Below are 17,502 nucleotides of genomic sequence, written 5' to 3' on the forward strand. Positions count from 1 at the left end.
TCTGGATTTGGGTTCCAACCTAACGCTTGTTTAATGTACAGAGGAGGTTTACCTTCGCCTTCCACTGAGGCTGAGAGAATGTGACTTGCCCAGTGGTTTCTATTGACAAGTAGGGATTTGAACCACGGTCTCCCAGGGTCCTATTCCAACACTCAAAGCATTACACAACACTGGTTCTCGTTGGTTTTAGTATTATGTGGTCCTAATTTCAGAAACCCATTGATAGCAACCAGATTTGGCTTCTGCAAGATCTATCTGTCCTTCTCTCAGCAGTTTGTTGGGAAGGACAATATGAAACGAAAAAGTGGTGGCAGAGAAAGAGCATGAGAAAAAGCAAGATAGAGCACTTTTGTTTTTGACTGTTCACACACTAGCACACAGCCCCTACAGCAGCAGCTAGGAACATGTAGCCCATGGGCTACATGGAGGCCCGGAGCCCAACTTTGCAACCCATGAAACCTTCCACCAGTTTCCCAAACACCCTGCGACCCTATAATTAAAAAGAAAAAACTGGCACAATTTTCAGGTGAAAATATGTGCAGCCATACAAAATAAATAAATAAATAAAACCCCTCCCTAACTCCCAACCCCCTCAGAATCCCCCTCCCCCTTCAAATGCACTGCTACTTTTGGTCACCATTTTGAAGGAAAAAAGGGGGGGAAAGCTGTTTTGGCACACTGGAGTGGTGGCCCATAGGTGGATCAGGAGGTGAAAAATTAGTCCCTAACCCCCCCTCCCAATAATTGCACACCTTGCCCTATTGTCAAAGAAGGTGCATCAACAGTATACACTAAATCATCCTTCCCAATTTTTTCTGCTCTAGAGTTGTATAGCAATACATCCAGAGGGCAAAAAGTGTGGGAAGACTGATTTAGAGTATGTTTTACTACTGTGCCCTCTTTAATTCTAAGCATGCAGTGATGAAGCCCGGAATGTAGCATTTACCTGTCTGTCTTTGAGGAGAGATCACGATGATATCCATAAGCCCTTCAACGTTGGCTAAAACAGTCTCCTTATTCCGACCAGAATATTTGTCCACGCGCTGGATAGACTTAGTCTGCCAGTCTGTCCAATACAACCACCTGTCCTGCTACTCAGAAAGAATACAAAAAATAGTCATGGGATTAGGACAATCTGACAAAATATACTGATGATACAATTGCTTGTTCTCCAAAGTCTAAGCAAAGCACCTTCTATTTTCCATAATACAACATAAATGAAAAATGAGAACTTTTCCAAACATGCATAAATCAAAGTATACTCTTTTAAATGTTTTTAAGTCTATGGATACTTAAATTGCACATGAATATAATAATAATAATAATAATAATAATAATAATAATAATAATAATACCACTTAGCCAGAAAAACTCACAAAAACATTCTGTATGTTTTTACAGTACTTATGTCTTTGCAAGTTATTTTTACTGTATTTGTTTTAACTTTTCTAAATTGGCTAGAGTCTCAGTGCTGGGAAACAGGATTGAAACTGATGATGATGATATTCCCTTGAGGAGATCTGTAACACAAGTGATACTGCAGCATACATCACCAACTTTCTTTGTACCTGTGTCAAGGCGAAAGGGTGTGAGACTTGGCTGACCAGCACCTGACGCAGTTTCCCATTGAGATCAGCACTCTCTATGCGATCTAGGTGAGCATCTACCCAGTATATCCTACAAGAGCAGAAAGGATGAAAGTGAAGCCACCATCCACTGTAATCTCACAAACCACATAAACAAACTTTCCTGGCTCCCCATAACTGTAGTGCTGCAGCTCCAGGCTGCTTTAAAAACAGAGAAAAGGCTTTTGAATAGTGAGAATGCCAGTTACATAGCAAGTAATTTTGGAATGCCATATTATACTGACCTTCTGGTGTCATAATCCAAGGTTAGCCCATTGGGCCAGCCTAAGTCAGTGTTGATCAGTATCTTGCGCTCAGAACCATCTAAGTTTGCACGTTCAATTTTAGCAACATGTCCCCAATCTGTCCAGAAGAGGTACCTGGAGTTAAAAGAAAGCAAATTTAGATTATCTCTCCTTCTTGAATGGTTTTTTGGAGTTATTTTTGGAGACAGCAGGAGAACTTTGTTCATTCTTCCACTCTTTCATGTCGAATTAGTAGTCTGTTAAGTGCCAAAAGCTATGCTTCTTGCTACTTAGTAGATCTGCTGACTACAGAGGGCATGTCTGCCTCTTCATAAAAAACATCCTTCAGCAACTTTATATTCTACAGTTTCATATCAGGATGACTAGCCTGACTTGGAAGGCTGGGTTTGGACAGCCAGACTGTCTTATTTGCCATTGGTCTAGCAGTGCCTCAGGCAGGAGTTCAGACAGCTGACTTGCTGCAGCTGAACAACTGGTCTGGGTCTTTGCTCAAGAAAAGATCTTCTGACAAAGCAATTATCCAGCTGGCAGATCACATGGTTCCACAGTCTCAAGGAAGATATCTGCCTTGAGTCAGCACTCTTCGCCTCTCCCTCCTTCCATCTCATTCTGTCCATAAGCACCTGACTCTAGACAAACCTAGGCTTACCCCTTTCTGGGAAAGACAGCGATTGCTCGGGGTTCATCCAGACTGTTATTAATTAGCACTTTCCGGCAGCTACCATCTAGTCTTGCAACTTCTATAGTATTACGACCTGTGTCTGTCCAGTACAGGTTCCTAGCCACCCAGTCCACAGCCAGACCATCTGTTGTCTTCAGACCTTGGCCAATAACTGTTTCCATGTTACTGCCATTCAGGTCTGCTCGCCTGAAAGAAGAAATCACAGAGAATGAGCAAAAGACTCCACCTACTGAAAGGTCAGGTTATAGGGTAAATTTCACAACATAAAGAGCAGCCAGAAAAAGAAATGTAGGTTTTTGTGTAATTTATTAACACAAAAATAGGCTCATAGATACCTACCTAATAACATCTAAGAAGACATCTGTGTAATAAATCTTGCCATCTACACTGTCATAATCCAGAGAGATAACATTATTCAGTTCTGGGACAGGGACATGAACATCAGTATGGTCACTAGTATCCAGTGAGATCCGCCGGATGGAACCACGACTAGAAAAGAGCAAGTAGGTTTCTGGAGAGGGATCACAGGTCCTCTCATCTATCTTCAATTGAATACCAGTAGGGCAAGCACAGGAGAAGCCTTCAGGGTTTGGAAGGCAGAGATGAGAGCAACCACCATTCCTCATGCCACATTTATTAGCACCTTAGAAAAAAGAAAGATGATTAATTCATTATTTTCATACATGTTCATGTAAACATAATTTCCAAGCAAATAGCCAAGACATCTGTAAGCTTTTATCAGATCTACCTATCTACTGTACCTACCCAGAGCACATTCTGGAGAGGCTAAACAGACAAGCAGAGAACTAAATTTTAGCAAAGAAAAGCTTGTTACAATCTAACATCTCTGAATATATGACCTCCCAAAAACATAATGAACAGACCAACTGGAAGCAGGTCTTGATGGTGTATTTTCATTTATTATCTTAATGACAGCAAAAATGCATTACTAAACTGCAAAAAACAAACAAACAAACAAAAAACTCTACAGACATGATAACATCAGGCCTCTGGAAACTAAATCAGGACACAGAGCAAGAACACAATAAAGTTATGAGTATGAGGGAAGTTGGAAGGATGCTGGTTCAAATTATATTGAAGGCTTACAAATATAGTCTGTGTTTTCTGCAAAGTTATGGTGTTTAAAGCCTTGAATATCTGTGATTAGGCAACAGCGTTAACCCTGATGAAAAGGCATGGAATCAAGTGAATGAACACATTGACTTGAAAATTAGAAGTCTTTAGGAGGAAATTTCAAGATTTAAAACAGTGCTTTAAAATTAAGTATATTATATTATTTCCCAGCAACACCAGGGGATAGAGTTTGAAATCAGAAGAGAGCTCCACACACTCATTCTCCACAACATCCTATCATCTTTAAAAAGCTCCCACTATTGCCAGTGGCTAAAGAGGCATTTCTGCCAGAGTCTGGAACTTTGCACTGAAGATAAAGGTGGAAGCTTACCAAGGGGACGCCCCCTGTCAACAGCCTGGATGTCCATTAGACCAGGCAGGTTTGCTCTGACCAGGATGACATTACCACCAGTATTCTTGTCAGCTCTGTGAATGCTACGTGTTTGCCAATCAGTCCAGTAGATGTAGGAGTCGAGCAGAGTGAGGCCATAAGGATGCTGCACTGGAGAAAGGAGGGTGCGGCGGTTTGCACCATTCAAGTCTGCAGCCTCTATACGCTTTAAGGAAGAAATGTAATTAACTTTTATATTCTTTGTCAGAGAAAAAGAAAATCATCAAGACGCTGAAAACAGTTTCAAAAAGCTATTAGCTCCAAGCTATCACATCTAAAATGTCAAATTTGACTCACAACACAATACACATAGATATCTCTTCATTTGATGATTTTAGCTATGAGTCATCAAGCAACATCTAAACAGTTTCCACTGAAAAATAGTATCCGATATAATGTCAGGCAACTTGGAATCTGCCCTTGATATTTTATCATGATGGGTGTTTTCAGACATACACATCATCAAGAGATGTCATAGTCACTGAGTGATGAATATGCACATGTAAATTTACTTGTATTCCCCAAATAATTACGCCTGCCCATCACTTCCTTCATATACAGTGCGACGCCGCTATACGCAGGTGCCCCAAACACGGATCCCAGCTTACGCGGAAGCCACGCGACAAGAGAGTGAATGGCAGACACTTTCCCATGCCGCGAGCACAAGCCCCATTCAATTGAACGGGACACCAGTTTACGCATTTTTGGCTTATGTGGGGGGGGGGGGGTCCAGAACGGAACCCCCACAAAAGCCAAGGGACCACTGTACAAAGCTTCAAATTGTAAACTAGGAACCTCTACAGATCCTTTAATGTCAATTCTAACCTCCGTATGTGCATCAGCCCAAAGTAGCTGTGATCCACCCTTATCTACAGCTAATCCATTAGGCCATCCAAGGTTGTTGTTGATAAGGACCATTCGACTGGAGCCATCCATTCCTGCTCGTTCCAACTTGGCATTCTCACCCCAATCTGTCCAATACATAAACCTGAAGAAAAAGAAGACAATAAGCAGTTAATGGAAAAGGTGATACATTATTTCCAAGTCTTCTCAGCTTCGGGTTTTCCTTTGATCAAGAGGACATCCTCTACCAGTACTCACCCCATCTCATGATAAAGTGCAATTGCTCTTGGGCTGTCCAGATTTTCCCATATCAAAACTTTTCTCATTGACCCATCTAGGTTACCAACTTCAATCCTATTAGTTCCTGTGTCAGTCCAATATACTTTGCGACCAATAGCATCCACTGCTAATCCATCTGTAGTCTGCAACCCTAGTTTTAAAAAATGGTAACAATTTTAATGTTCCTGCAGCACACTCACAGGTTTAAGATTTTTAATCTTCAAAGGTATTAAAATATCTAGAGCATATCCCAAGTATTCTGATTATGATCCCAGGAACTCCATTAGTAAATTCATAGGAAGCTATGCTAATTAAACTGTAACTGTTCGAAACAGTCTATCTTTGGAAACAGCTGAGGGGGGCTGAGTTATTCTGGCAAAGCATCAGTTACCTGTAGTAATAATATCTTCATACTGGGAACCATCCAGGGAAGCTCTGCTGATCTTCCTCAGTGTGCTGTCAGACCAATAGACCTTTCCTGATGAGGAAATATGACAATATTAGAGAATTCTGTTTGTAGATAATAAGCATCTCAAAGAGGGGAGCAACATGGTGCAATTTTAGTTGAGATACAGCTGTCAACCTATGACACCTACCCAGCCACCTTTGGGGCAAAACACCAGACCGCAAGTGCAATCCAAAGAGACTGGTTGCTATCTCAGATGGTCATTTTGGAATGCCAACCTGGGCTCTCTCTAAGCCCTGCAACTACAAAACAGAGAGTAAGCCCTAAGATCAGGCTCAAGGGTGGCTGTTTCCCAAGCTCCCAAGTTCCGTGTCCCATGGAGACAGTTTCAGAGCCTAATCCTCCACCACAAAGGGGTGCCAAGGTGTATACCGATCCAAACTACCTGCCAGATGGAAGCCTATTTACTGCCACCATCACATGTCAACTGTGAAAGTCCCAACAGTGTAGGGTATATTAAAAAAAAAAAACAAGTAAAGGGGGAAAATGTCCTACTCAGCTCCAAAACAACTGGCAATGCTCACACTGCACTGAAGGCAGGTGGGTGGGTTGCAGAGATCAGGAGAAAAGGGGCACAGGAGTGGGCGACTGGCCCTTAAATAGCCTCCTCCCTCTCCCCCTCCACATGATCTTGCTTGCAAAGCCTCCTGGTCTCCTCTCATGGGGGACAAAAGTAGCCCCTTCCTCTGCAGCAACAGTTGCTATGCAGCTCAGGGACTTGAAGGCACACAAAAACAACAATCTGAATCCCCACTTGGCTAAGAAACCCATTGGATGACCTTGGGGAAGTCACACTTTCTCAGCTTCAGAGGAAAGCAAAAGCAAACCTCTTCTGAACAAATCTTGCCAAAAAGGCCCCGTTATAGATTCACCTTAGGGTTGCCATAAGTCAAAAATGACTTGAAATCACACAACAAGTTCATACCATACTATAGAATCCAGCATTGCATTTATTAATTCATTCAGTTTCTGTATCTTCTCAATTTTCTGAAGTCAACAAAACTAATAAAGATTGTGATCAAATATGATTGATCCTAAATTTTCCCACCCAAGGAGGATTTTTTTTCATCTCCTATTGGAATAATCTTGTGCCATAGAAAATGTTTAAAGTATCTCTTGAAGTTTGCTTTGGGTGGAGAGACACTTAAAATGGACTATCACTTTTTCTGGAACGAAAGTGGTGAAAAAAGCTTATTTTTGATTAGCCTCCTCTTATTAAACCTAGTTTTTTTTTAATGTCACTGCCACCAGCCATTTCAGCACATAGGATTTGCTGGGGTGAGGGAAACTTACAGACAGTGAATGTAAAATATAGTCCACAAAACAATAAATGTAGCCCATAACATGTTGTGAGTGAAGTGTTCTTCTTCACTAGGGCATAACGTTTATATAAGTCATGGCTAGCTTTGAAAAATGTATGATTAAGTGCAGAAGGGACTTCTTGTATGGAAATACTTCTGATATTTTGCTAAAGACAATTCTCAACCAAATTCTAAACAAGTCTTAGAGCATTTTTTAAATTTTAAAATGAAAACACCTAGGGGAACACTTACTACCCAATAGGAAAAAGGGGAAGGGGGGGAACACCCAGGAATGTCAGCTCCTTCACTAAGTCAGCAGTAGCTCTGAACCATTCTGTCCTTAAAATAAGTGAAACTACATAAAATTTCAAACCTTCCTGAGGATCCACTCCAATGGCAATGGTGTTTTTCATAGTAACATTGACAGAGATAACAACATCCGCAAAATATGGAATGTCAAGTGAAACCAGGCGGATGTCTGCCCTTCTGGCAAAGATCAGGAAACTAGTCATTCCTGCAGAATTAAAGGCACAACAATAGTATGGATAGACAATGCAATTCAATCAAAGCTTCATAAACATGATTTCATAAATACCATTTCTCAGCTACCTAAACCATAACAATAGCTATAAAGAGACAATGATAACCCTTTAAAACACTATAAACATTTTAAAGACTCTTGAGAGATGTTCCAGTTAGGGATGGCACACAAAGTAATTTTATATGCCATAACTGCATGTCCTCAGGGGATGTGAAATGAAAGAACACAAGTAAGAGTTACAGCCTTAAGGCTCTGATATCCAGGCTGTGCACCTTTCATGCTTCTTAGTGGCAGTAGGTCAGAGATTTCTATTTGAAAATGATTAGTCAACCAGAAAATCACATCTTTTTCTGCTTCTCAAGATATCAGACAAATAAACTGTAAAAATCTGGACTAAATTCTTACTTTCTCATTTAGGTCTCTCTGCCTGTTATTCCTTCCTCTCCCTACTGGCTACTCTTCATTGCTTTCTGCTATTCATTTCTTTATTGTAAATTCTAAATATTGAGGCAGAACTATGCTGAACCAAAACATGCAGTGATAGTAACTGTGTAAAATTTATTCTGATCATAGTTCTGTTCTGTTCTGTTTCCAAGATGGGCCCTAGAACAAATCAAGCCTGAACTCTAACTTGAAGGCAAGATGATTAAGCTGAAGCTGTTGTACTCTGGCCAAATAATGAGAAGACACGACTCACTAGAAAAGACAATAATGCTAGGAAAGGTGGAGGATAACAGGAAGAGAGGAAGGCTGCATGCTAAATGGATAGATAAATCTAAGAGGCCACAGCCCTGAGCGTGCAAGAACTGAGCAGAGTGGACAGGGGGGATTGGAGATATCTCATGCATGGGTCGACTCAAAGGGAGTTAACAACAACAGTCATTCTATTAATTTTACGTCACCTAGTTTTTATTTTTGGATTTAATTCTCTCTTTGTTGCCACAACGAGGCTTGGATGGTTTTAACACACAAAGATATGTTTGAAACTGAGGGTGAATTCACACAGAATTACTAAAAGTATTTTTTCCATTCCCTGTGCCTGTAAAGTTGAAAATAAAACTCCTCATAAGCCCTTGTACTTGAAAACCTACCAGAAGAAGAAGATGGGACTCAGAAGACCAAATTATTATAGAGCCAAACCAAATGAAGTGGATACTCACCTGGCAAGCAGGTTTTGCCATCTGGTTGTAGGTTGATACCAGTAGGACAAGTACAGCTGAACCCTTTAGGAAGCGGAGCCAGGAGGCAAAGATGACTGCAACCACCATTGTTAATACTGCATGGTGTGTGTACTGACCCAGAGAGAAAGAGAAAGAAGAGCAAAACAAATGCATCACAAAGAAGAGGTCAGAAACCACATTCTATAATGTTTTACAGAGCAGTGCATGGACATTAATAGAAAGAGTAATATTTTCTAACAAAGTAGCCACATTCTCTTATGATTTAGTTTTAGACATTGGCTGGGATGAAGAGTGGTAACAGAATATAGCCATGAATAAGACCTGGCACCCTACTGATATTACAGGCTACAACTTTCATAAGCCTCACTAGGATGTCCATAAATCAGAGATTATGGAAGCTGTAGTCCAAAACTTCAAGAGGCTACTAAATTGACTAATTCTAGCTTCCCATAAACAAGCAACTTCATATCCTCCCATCCTGACCTGGTAATCTTTTATACCTGGAGGCCTATGTCGATGAAACACGTGGATGTCCATAAGGTTCTCTAGATTGTCTTGTAGAGTTTCACGATCCAGCCCTGTCCTCTTGTCAGCACTCTGGATGCTTTTTGCTTGCCAATCAGTCCAGTAGATCCGAGTTCCATAAAGAGTAAGCCCAAATGGGTGAGGCAGATTGCTTCCAATCAATACCTGTCAGCCCCAAAGGGAAAATCCACAAGGCATTATGAGGATTATGCCCAACCAACCAACCACCAGAAATAAACAAGCTTTTAAAAAAGAAATAGCACAGAAGTGGCCTGAGAGTAATGTCCAAAATGACTATTAAATATATAAAGCAGTGGTGGCCAATGTGAATCCCACATGTTACAGTCCATATATGCTTTCTTAAGGGTTCTCATACTGTGGCAGCATGGAAAAATGAATGCTTTCCTTTAAAATAAAGTGCTTACATATTATGAAGCAGAATCATGCCCCTGGAAGTATCCTTTACTTTGTAAGCAAAGTTCAGGGGGAGCACATGTTCAAGACCTAATATCATATGTTAAATTGGGAAAAACAATGACCACAATGCTTTCAAGTTAAATTTAGATATTTGTGGGAAACAGGATGGGAACTTCAACATAGTCCAATTTGACTTGAAAAGAGGAAACATCAAAAATGAGGAAACTAATAAAAGGAAAGAGAATTGAAAAGTCAAAAAGGTAAAATCTTTCCAGTGATTCTTGGGCCTGCCTAAAACTGCATAAATGGAAGCTCAATCAGAATGCAGAAGTCCAAGAGTCACCATCATGACTAATGAGTGTAAAGGAAGCTATTAAAAAGAAAAAAAGCCTCCCTTAGAAATTTCAAGTCTTAACCAAATGAGGTGAACATAATACAAACTTTCACAAAGGAAAGGCAAGCGGAAAATTAGTGGGGGGGGGGGGAGGATTTTGAGGGGCATATCACTAATAGCATCAAGACCAATGATAATAAATTATTTAAATACATCAGAAACAGGATGCCAGCCACAAATGCAGCTGAATTTCAGGATAACAGATTCATTTTTAGGCAAATTCAAAGTACTGATTATGACCTATAAAGCCCTATATGGCTTATGTTCAGGCTATGTGACAGGACATATCACCCTATTATCAACCTGCCCAAATCTTAAGATCCTCAGCGGGTTTCTTAGAGACCTCCCAAAGAATATGTTGCAAAAACATTTTGTGAGGAATGGGGAAGGGTCTTCTCAGTAATTACTCCCATATTATGGAATTCCTTCCCATGGGGGGCTCAGTTAGACTCCTTTCTGCTCTCTTTCAAACCGCAGGTGAAGACATTTTTGTTTAGATAGGTCTTCAGTTGTTAACTGGCCACTACAGATGTGTGTTTTAATGCGACGTGCTGTACTTTATTTTCAATATTAGATTTTAAATGCCTTTTAAACAGTTTTAATGTTTTTTATTTGTTTGCTTATTTATTTTTGTGGTTTCTTTTGTATTTTACATTGTTTCATCTCTATTTTGTTATTTTACTGTAAACTGTTTTGGGTTTCATATTGGGAGAAAGAAAGAAAGAAAGAAAGAAAGAAAGAAAGACAGAATCTCCTACTTAACAATTCCTTCCCAGAATCCTTCATTTCAACTTGCTTTCTTACCTTCCTATCATTGCCATCTAGGCCAGCATACTCAATCGTCTTCATACCAGCATCTGCCCAGTACAGTCGCTGAGATTCATAGTCAATGGCCAGTCCGTTGGGCCAAGTCAGATTGGAAGAGATGATTACCAAGCGGCCAGAGGCATCCATGCCTGCACGCTCTATCTTTGGGTTTGCTCCCCAGTCAGTCCAGTACATGAATCTGCACACAGTCCAAGGAAAAAGATGGTTATTCAGTGTGAATTTAAAGGCCAGTGTGGATATGCCAGTTTTCTTTCCAACAATGACACCAGGAGATACCATAGGGCCATTCCCAGAAGAACGTTAAAACATTCATTTGAGGGGCTGGTGATTCAATGAACTAAGTAACAGACTACTTGAAAACCACTGTGGGGGTTGATTTGTTTATTTGAATTTTAAAGTATCATATGGCATTGCCACTTTCCCTGACCCAACTGTATTTGTTTTACCAAAATAACACCTTGTTCTAAAGTTACCTTTAATATAGTACACTTTGGCCTTTCTGCTTTCAGTCTTTGGTACATAATCAGTTGGTCTGTTAATGATGCTGGACATGCAGCAACCTTATTGCTGGCTACAACAATCTGACCGCCTCCAGTGCTGCTATTTTCTGAAAGCTATCAAGCACCAACATTAAAGTCCTCTCCTTTTGCAAATTATAATGGAATCTTTTCAGGGTTGGGCACAGGAATGAAGAATCAAAACAGAGTCAGAAGTAATTCTCACCCTCCAACAGGATCCACCACAATATCTCTGGGTCTGTCTAGATTCTCCCATATCAACACAGTCCTCATCGTCCCATCTGTGTTGGCCACCTCTATCCGGTCGGTTCCTGCATAGATTAGAGAAGAAGGAACATAAAAGTCAAAAAAATCTCCTGAAACACAGGAGAGATCCCAGAAAATAATTGCTCATCATACAGAGGTGTAATTTACATTCCAATCTCATTCTCATACCTACAACCCAAGAGGAAGGCCAACAAGAACTATGGACAAGCTGACTTGTGCAGCAGCCTTGATCCTCAGTAGAGAACATCATTCCAGACCTCTACAAACTCTTGATCTTATTGCCAGCATTTCTAAGTACAGTGGTACCCCGGGATACGAATGCGCCGCCTTACAAAATTTCCGGGTTACGAAAAAAATCCATTTAAAAAAACTGTTCCGGGTTACGAAAAATTTTTTGGTGCTTTTCGGCGCTATTTCACACGAAATCGCGGCTTTTCCCCATTAGCGCCTATGGCTTTTTCGGCTTACGAAGTATTCCGGGTTACGAAAGCGGCGGCGGAACGAATTAATTTCGTAACCCGGGGTACCACTGTATCCTTACTTAAAATCTCCACCAACATCTGTGAAACTGGGCAAGTTTATTGAATCAGCTTTATAACGCAGTAGAGATTTTCCTGGATAGTGCCCCTTGCAGGATGAACTACATGTTTAAATGTCCTACCATGAGGACAGTGTGGTAGTAGAATGCATGTACACAGAAAAATAGTATGTGAAGTAGAAAGGCAGACTGAATAGTCCTGCTACCTGGACATACTGGTTTTCTATGTGCAGAATGCTCTCTAACCTCATGAGGAAGCATTCAGATATGCAATCTTCAACCCACAGAATGAGATAGTACAACAGGGTGAAGGTTTTACCATCTTCTTACTGTAGAAAATAATCCAAGTAAACATGCATAGGATTAAGGTGTAAACTAAGCATTTTATTTTTTTTAATTGATATTTTATTTATGATGTAGTAACAGACCATTAAAGATTTATTTCTGTTAAAAATGTCATGCAAGAGCATTTGTGCAGTTGTTAGAGAAGATGTTAGAAAATGACTATGTCAGCTTTCTCAAATTATAAAATAAAATTCCAATATCTGAATTTCTGGTAATTCACTGTGTCTGCTGTGCATAAATAGGATGAAATTTTATGAAAAACATAATCATTGCATATCGTAGGGAGTTATTATACATTCTTTCCAGTATGAATTTTCATGGGGAGCCACTTAGAATTCAAAAGGCAACCTTCCTGGGCCAATGAACTTTTTAAGGTAGCAAATGACCTCTTCTGTAGAGCGTAGTACCTGCATCTGTCCAATACAACTTGTTGGTGACCCAATCAATAGCCAGACCAGCTGGGCTCTCCAAGCTGCTATCTGCCACAACCTGGCAAGAAACAAAAACAAGAAGTGTTCATAAGAAAATAACTCCTTCCCAAAATCTCTGTTTATTCTCTCTCAGTTTGTACTCACCTGTACCAACAATATTCACTACTGGGTGGAAAAGGGAAAGAACAAATTGGGGGATGGTGTCAGAACTAACTGCATCTCTACATCTAAAAGATGAACACTGGCTAGACTAAGATCTAGGCAGAGCCTGGACAAGTTACTTTTCTGTACCATACTATCATGTCAGCTAGGATATTCAGAAAGTTGCAGCAAAAAAGTAATTTTTCTAAGCTCTAGATTTAGCAAACTGTTTTGATTATAAACTGTAGATACACCCAAAGGATGTTTAGAGAAACAATGAATTTTGAGAAATACATTTTTATATTTATGGTTTTCAAATTATTAGTTTTTAATGTTTTAATTTTAATAGTTTTACTCATTTCATTCTACACTGGCAAATGTTTGTCACCATCTTGAGGTGGGGAGAGGCAGGCCAGCAACAACAGGCCTCGCCTGGAAAGAAGAAGAGCCCTCCTTCTGACCACCATCTTGAGGGGGAGAGAGGCCTATGAGAGCAGATGTGCTGGACTTTCCCCCTTCCCTACTGTCATTCCCTTCTCCTTTTGTGTCTTGTTTTTTTTAGATTGTAAGCCAGAGGGCAGGGAAATGTCTAATTAACAAATTGTAAGCCTCTCTGATAGCCTTGACTGAAAAGCGGGGTATAAATAAATATTATTATTATTATTATTTTGACTGTTTTTGGAGAAGAGAGAGTAGTTAATCTATACAGCCCAAAGCTTAAATGAGAGCATCCATATCATTGGTAAGATAGTGAAATGAAAACTGTTAATGATTCAAAAAATTTGAAACAACTGAATTCAATTAAATTCTTGTGTAATTAAAATTAGACAAAGTGGATATAATCAAAATCCACACACACACACCCAAAAAAGCAGGAGACAGAACTTGATCTTACTAATACATATCCAGGGCAGTGTCTCTCCATTTTAAGAAGTATTACCTCCTGGCCTGTTCCATCCCATTTTGCCCGACTAATGGAATCAGTGCTGACATCTGTCCAGTAGACATAGTCATCCTTTGCATCCCAGTCCAGAGCCACAGCACTGCGCACATCAGCCAAGGGGATGACATCATCAGACAGGTCTTCTGTGTCGAAGCTGATACGACGGATGTCCATCCTTCGGGCAAAAAGCAGGAACTTGTCAAGACCTGATCAAAGGTCGAAAGGTCTTCTTTTAATTTCTCTAACTTCAACAACATAGTAACAGACACAGAAAAATTATCCTGTTACATCTAAGCTGTACTACTTCATTCCCATCTACATAGCTTTATTTATCCAACCCACAGTGAGTGTGGGAGACCAATTCTGGTGTAGCTAGAAAGCAGAAAAAATGTAGAAAGGTGGTGGATTGCTAGGAAGGGCCTCTTGGGGTTTGTCCCTAAATGAAGTGAACAATGCACAAACCAAGGAGAACTGGCAGTTCTGTCTCTCTAAACATGGAGGGAAAGAAGTCTGTACTCTTTTATATTTATCAGAATTTGGAAACATTATTTTTTTGGATACAGATGAAGAGTAAGAACAGACAGATCTTTTGGGTTAGATCAAGGGCCCATCTACCTCTTGTCAACAATGATCAGTCAGATACTTCTAAGAAGCCCACAAGTATATCATGAAGGCAATAGCACTTCTCCCCCAGTTTATTCCTCATAAAACGTATTCAGACATAAACTGCCTCTAATGTTAGAGGCTCAATAAAGTTATCATGGTTGTTATCATGTTATCATGTCTCAATAAAGTTATCATAACTGTTTTGAATATATTGTTTCTGGACTTATTTAAGCTCTTTTAAAATTCACCTCAGAGAGTAACCATCACTGCATCTTGTAGCAAAGCCATAACTTAATCATGTATTAAGGGAAGAAATACTTCCTTTTGGGCATCCTGGATGTCAGTGCTATTTGAAAGGGCTCTGAGAATGGTTGCCCCAAAAAGTGATGTTCCAGGCTCTGGTCCTGAATATACTGACAAGCAATTCTATCGGGTTCCTTGAATTCTAGTATCATATCTATCCACGTGATATTCTAAACTTCTGCCAAGTTCTGACTACTTGTTCAAGGTATATGTATCACTTTTATCAATAAGATAAAAGGCCCCAAACACATTAATTTTTCTTTGTAGTCTAACCCCTTCATTATACTGCCAGACGCCTCCTACATCTTTTCAAAACATACAATATTTTTTATGTGAGATGCAACAAGATGTTAACATTCTATTTACATATAGCTTTGCCATTAATTACAATTTCTAAAAAAATTATTGCCAACACTTTCCCTAATAATCCTAACATGGAACTGGGGGATTTATTTTTGTCTGAAATACTTCTTTCTATCTATCTGTCTGTCTGTAATGCACACATACATCTAGGTGCATTAGTTCTTCTCTTGTGAACTTACTCTGGGCACAGGTATGACTGCTGGTCTTCCGAAAACCTGTAGGGCAGGCACAGGTGTATGCTTTGTTGTTTGGTAAGCACAAGTGAGTGCATCCCCCATTGTCAGCTCCACAACGATTTCTCCCTGCTCAAATAGCCAAAAACAACCACATATAAGGAAACTAGTAGGACACACAATAATATTAGCTGGTACCTGGGGAAACAGTCAAAACTACCAAGGGACTGGCTTTGGAATGGATTCTTTAATCAATATTTGTTTCTATGAATGTAAATATACATAAAAATAAGATCCCTACAATGCAAACATGTGGTGCTGACGCCCTCAAAAATTAAATGTTTATTTTGCTTTAAAAGATACAACTCAATGTGGTTTGGTTTTTTAAAATCAAATTACTTGTTGTTGTATAATGACAATCTCTCTGCCTCATCAAGTGATAGATGTTTTGCATTTCACTATTTTTGGATATTGGCAATTTTTATTATATATATATTTCCTCACTACTACTGTGATGGTAAATCATGAATAATAAAGTCACCCTTACCATTAAGATTATTTACTACAGTTGAGCTGTACTTCACTGATACCATACAGCTAGCAATGGGAGAAGAATAACAGTTACAACTAATTTTACCTTCTTTAGGATCAGTGCCAGGAAATGATTATCTAGATACAGGTCACAATAATAGTAAATAGATAATCAGATGTCATCATACCTCACTCAAGAGCTCACAGTGCAACTGAGAGATCAATGCTAGTGGCATAAATGCTGCAGTCCTATGCACATTTATTGGGGAGTCAACCGAAATAAGGATGGCATGACTTATATTTAAGAGGACAAGAGTGTACTCAAAGTGGAATTCTGGTTAGATTCAACAAAGCAAGTCTTTGTCCTGCATGTAGTGTCATGTTGGAATCCCAACAAAATCCAGAAAGCTTCAATCAGTGTTAATGTTTGTTTAATCATGATTAGGTACAGAATGATGGGTGCAAAGCCATGGACAGTGGATGAGTATAGTCTCTTGCAAACATTTGTCTTCAAGTCTAGCTAGCACTATCAGGTTTCCTGAAGGCAAACTGCCAAAATATTTAGAACACTGATTTAGTCCCTTAGGAGATACATGGAAAATAAATATGGGATGCCTTTTAAATCATCACCTCCTGATTTATCTTCCAGCTTATTTTTACATCGAAAACAAAGGGTTTTTAAAATGAGAGATAACATAGCCAAAACCCTATTAGGTCACAGACACTACAAGTGTTTCTTAATGATAGAAGATCTGAATACAGTATCATATGTTCACATCATGTTTAAAAAATGTCTTCACCTCTCTTTTCTCTCTGCAATTACCTGCTGGTTGACGTTGAGGGTGCAATGTGTGTATATCCATAGGGAAGTGAAGCTTGTTGCGGATGATCTCCTGATTCTTGCCAGTAAATTTATTGGCACTGTTTATACTTTTAGTATGCCAATCTGTCCAGTAGAGGCTGTCTTCAAAAACTGTGATAGCAAAAGGGTGTGGAAGACCTGCAGAAGAAGTTAAGTGCAAGGACATGAATTATTTCAAGGCTCCAGAGATATCACTGCAACTCTTTAGTTTTTCCAAAGGGTACTTCTATCATCAACCCAGAGGATGTCTTCTATTATGCCCTCGATCACTGCTATTTCTCCCCCAGTAAAATTAACTCCACCCCTCCAATTTCTGCAGCATCACCTGGAATGAGTTACAGGAGGTGGAGATGATGGTGTAACAAAATTATATTTGAAAGTAAAGACATAAGAAATAATTAATTCATAGATATAATGAGTGAATTTTACTTTTTAATTTTACAAGTTACTTGAACCTTCGGGCATTCCTATTCCATTTTTATACACACACGCAGACAGACAAAAGGGAACAGGGAGAGAATTAGCAGCACCTTTGAGGCTGTTTTATTTTAGAATGCATTTTCATGGATATGAATCGACTTCTTCAGATGCACTGTGGAAGGATATTA

At 39.5% G+C, this 17,502-nt stretch overlaps 1 protein-coding gene across 3 annotated transcripts in view; it reads right to left on the bottom strand.

Annotated features, from left to right (window-relative positions):
* LRP4 (LDL receptor related protein 4) overlaps window positions 1-17,502 on the bottom strand; it is a 136,982-nt gene that overhangs the window by 12,066 nt on the left and 107,414 nt on the right. For 2 of the 3 annotated variants that reach the window (XM_042455704.1, XM_042455724.1), the window contains exons 15-32: window positions 16,856-17,032; window positions 15,508-15,633; window positions 14,054-14,262; window positions 12,949-13,030; window positions 11,597-11,702; window positions 10,850-11,051; window positions 9,210-9,399; window positions 8,689-8,820; window positions 7,361-7,501; window positions 5,612-5,698; window positions 5,200-5,371; window positions 4,924-5,086; window positions 4,039-4,264; window positions 2,913-3,216; window positions 2,541-2,759; window positions 1,871-2,005; window positions 1,569-1,677; window positions 947-1,091 (exon numbers count right to left, since the gene is read on the bottom strand). In XM_042455704.1, coding sequence (XP_042311638.1) covers window positions 947-1,091; window positions 1,569-1,677; window positions 1,871-2,005; window positions 2,541-2,759; window positions 2,913-3,216; window positions 4,039-4,264; window positions 4,924-5,086; window positions 5,200-5,371; window positions 5,612-5,698; window positions 7,361-7,501; window positions 8,689-8,820; window positions 9,210-9,399; window positions 10,850-11,051; window positions 11,597-11,702; window positions 12,949-13,030; window positions 14,054-14,262; window positions 15,508-15,633; window positions 16,856-17,032 — 2,925 coding nt within the window. The remainder of the gene's footprint in view (window positions 1-946; window positions 1,092-1,568; window positions 1,678-1,870; window positions 2,006-2,540; window positions 2,760-2,912; window positions 3,217-4,038; window positions 4,265-4,923; window positions 5,087-5,199; window positions 5,372-5,611; window positions 5,699-7,360; window positions 7,502-8,688; window positions 8,821-9,209; window positions 9,400-10,849; window positions 11,052-11,596; window positions 11,703-12,948; window positions 13,031-14,053; window positions 14,263-15,507; window positions 15,634-16,855; window positions 17,033-17,502) is intronic. The other variant, XM_042455715.1, reaches the window with a different exon arrangement.

This window comes from Sceloporus undulatus, chromosome 1 (genome assembly GCF_019175285.1).
Source record: "Sceloporus undulatus isolate JIND9_A2432 ecotype Alabama chromosome 1, SceUnd_v1.1, whole genome shotgun sequence".
Lineage (NCBI taxonomy): Eukaryota > Metazoa > Chordata > Lepidosauria > Squamata > Phrynosomatidae > Sceloporus > Sceloporus undulatus.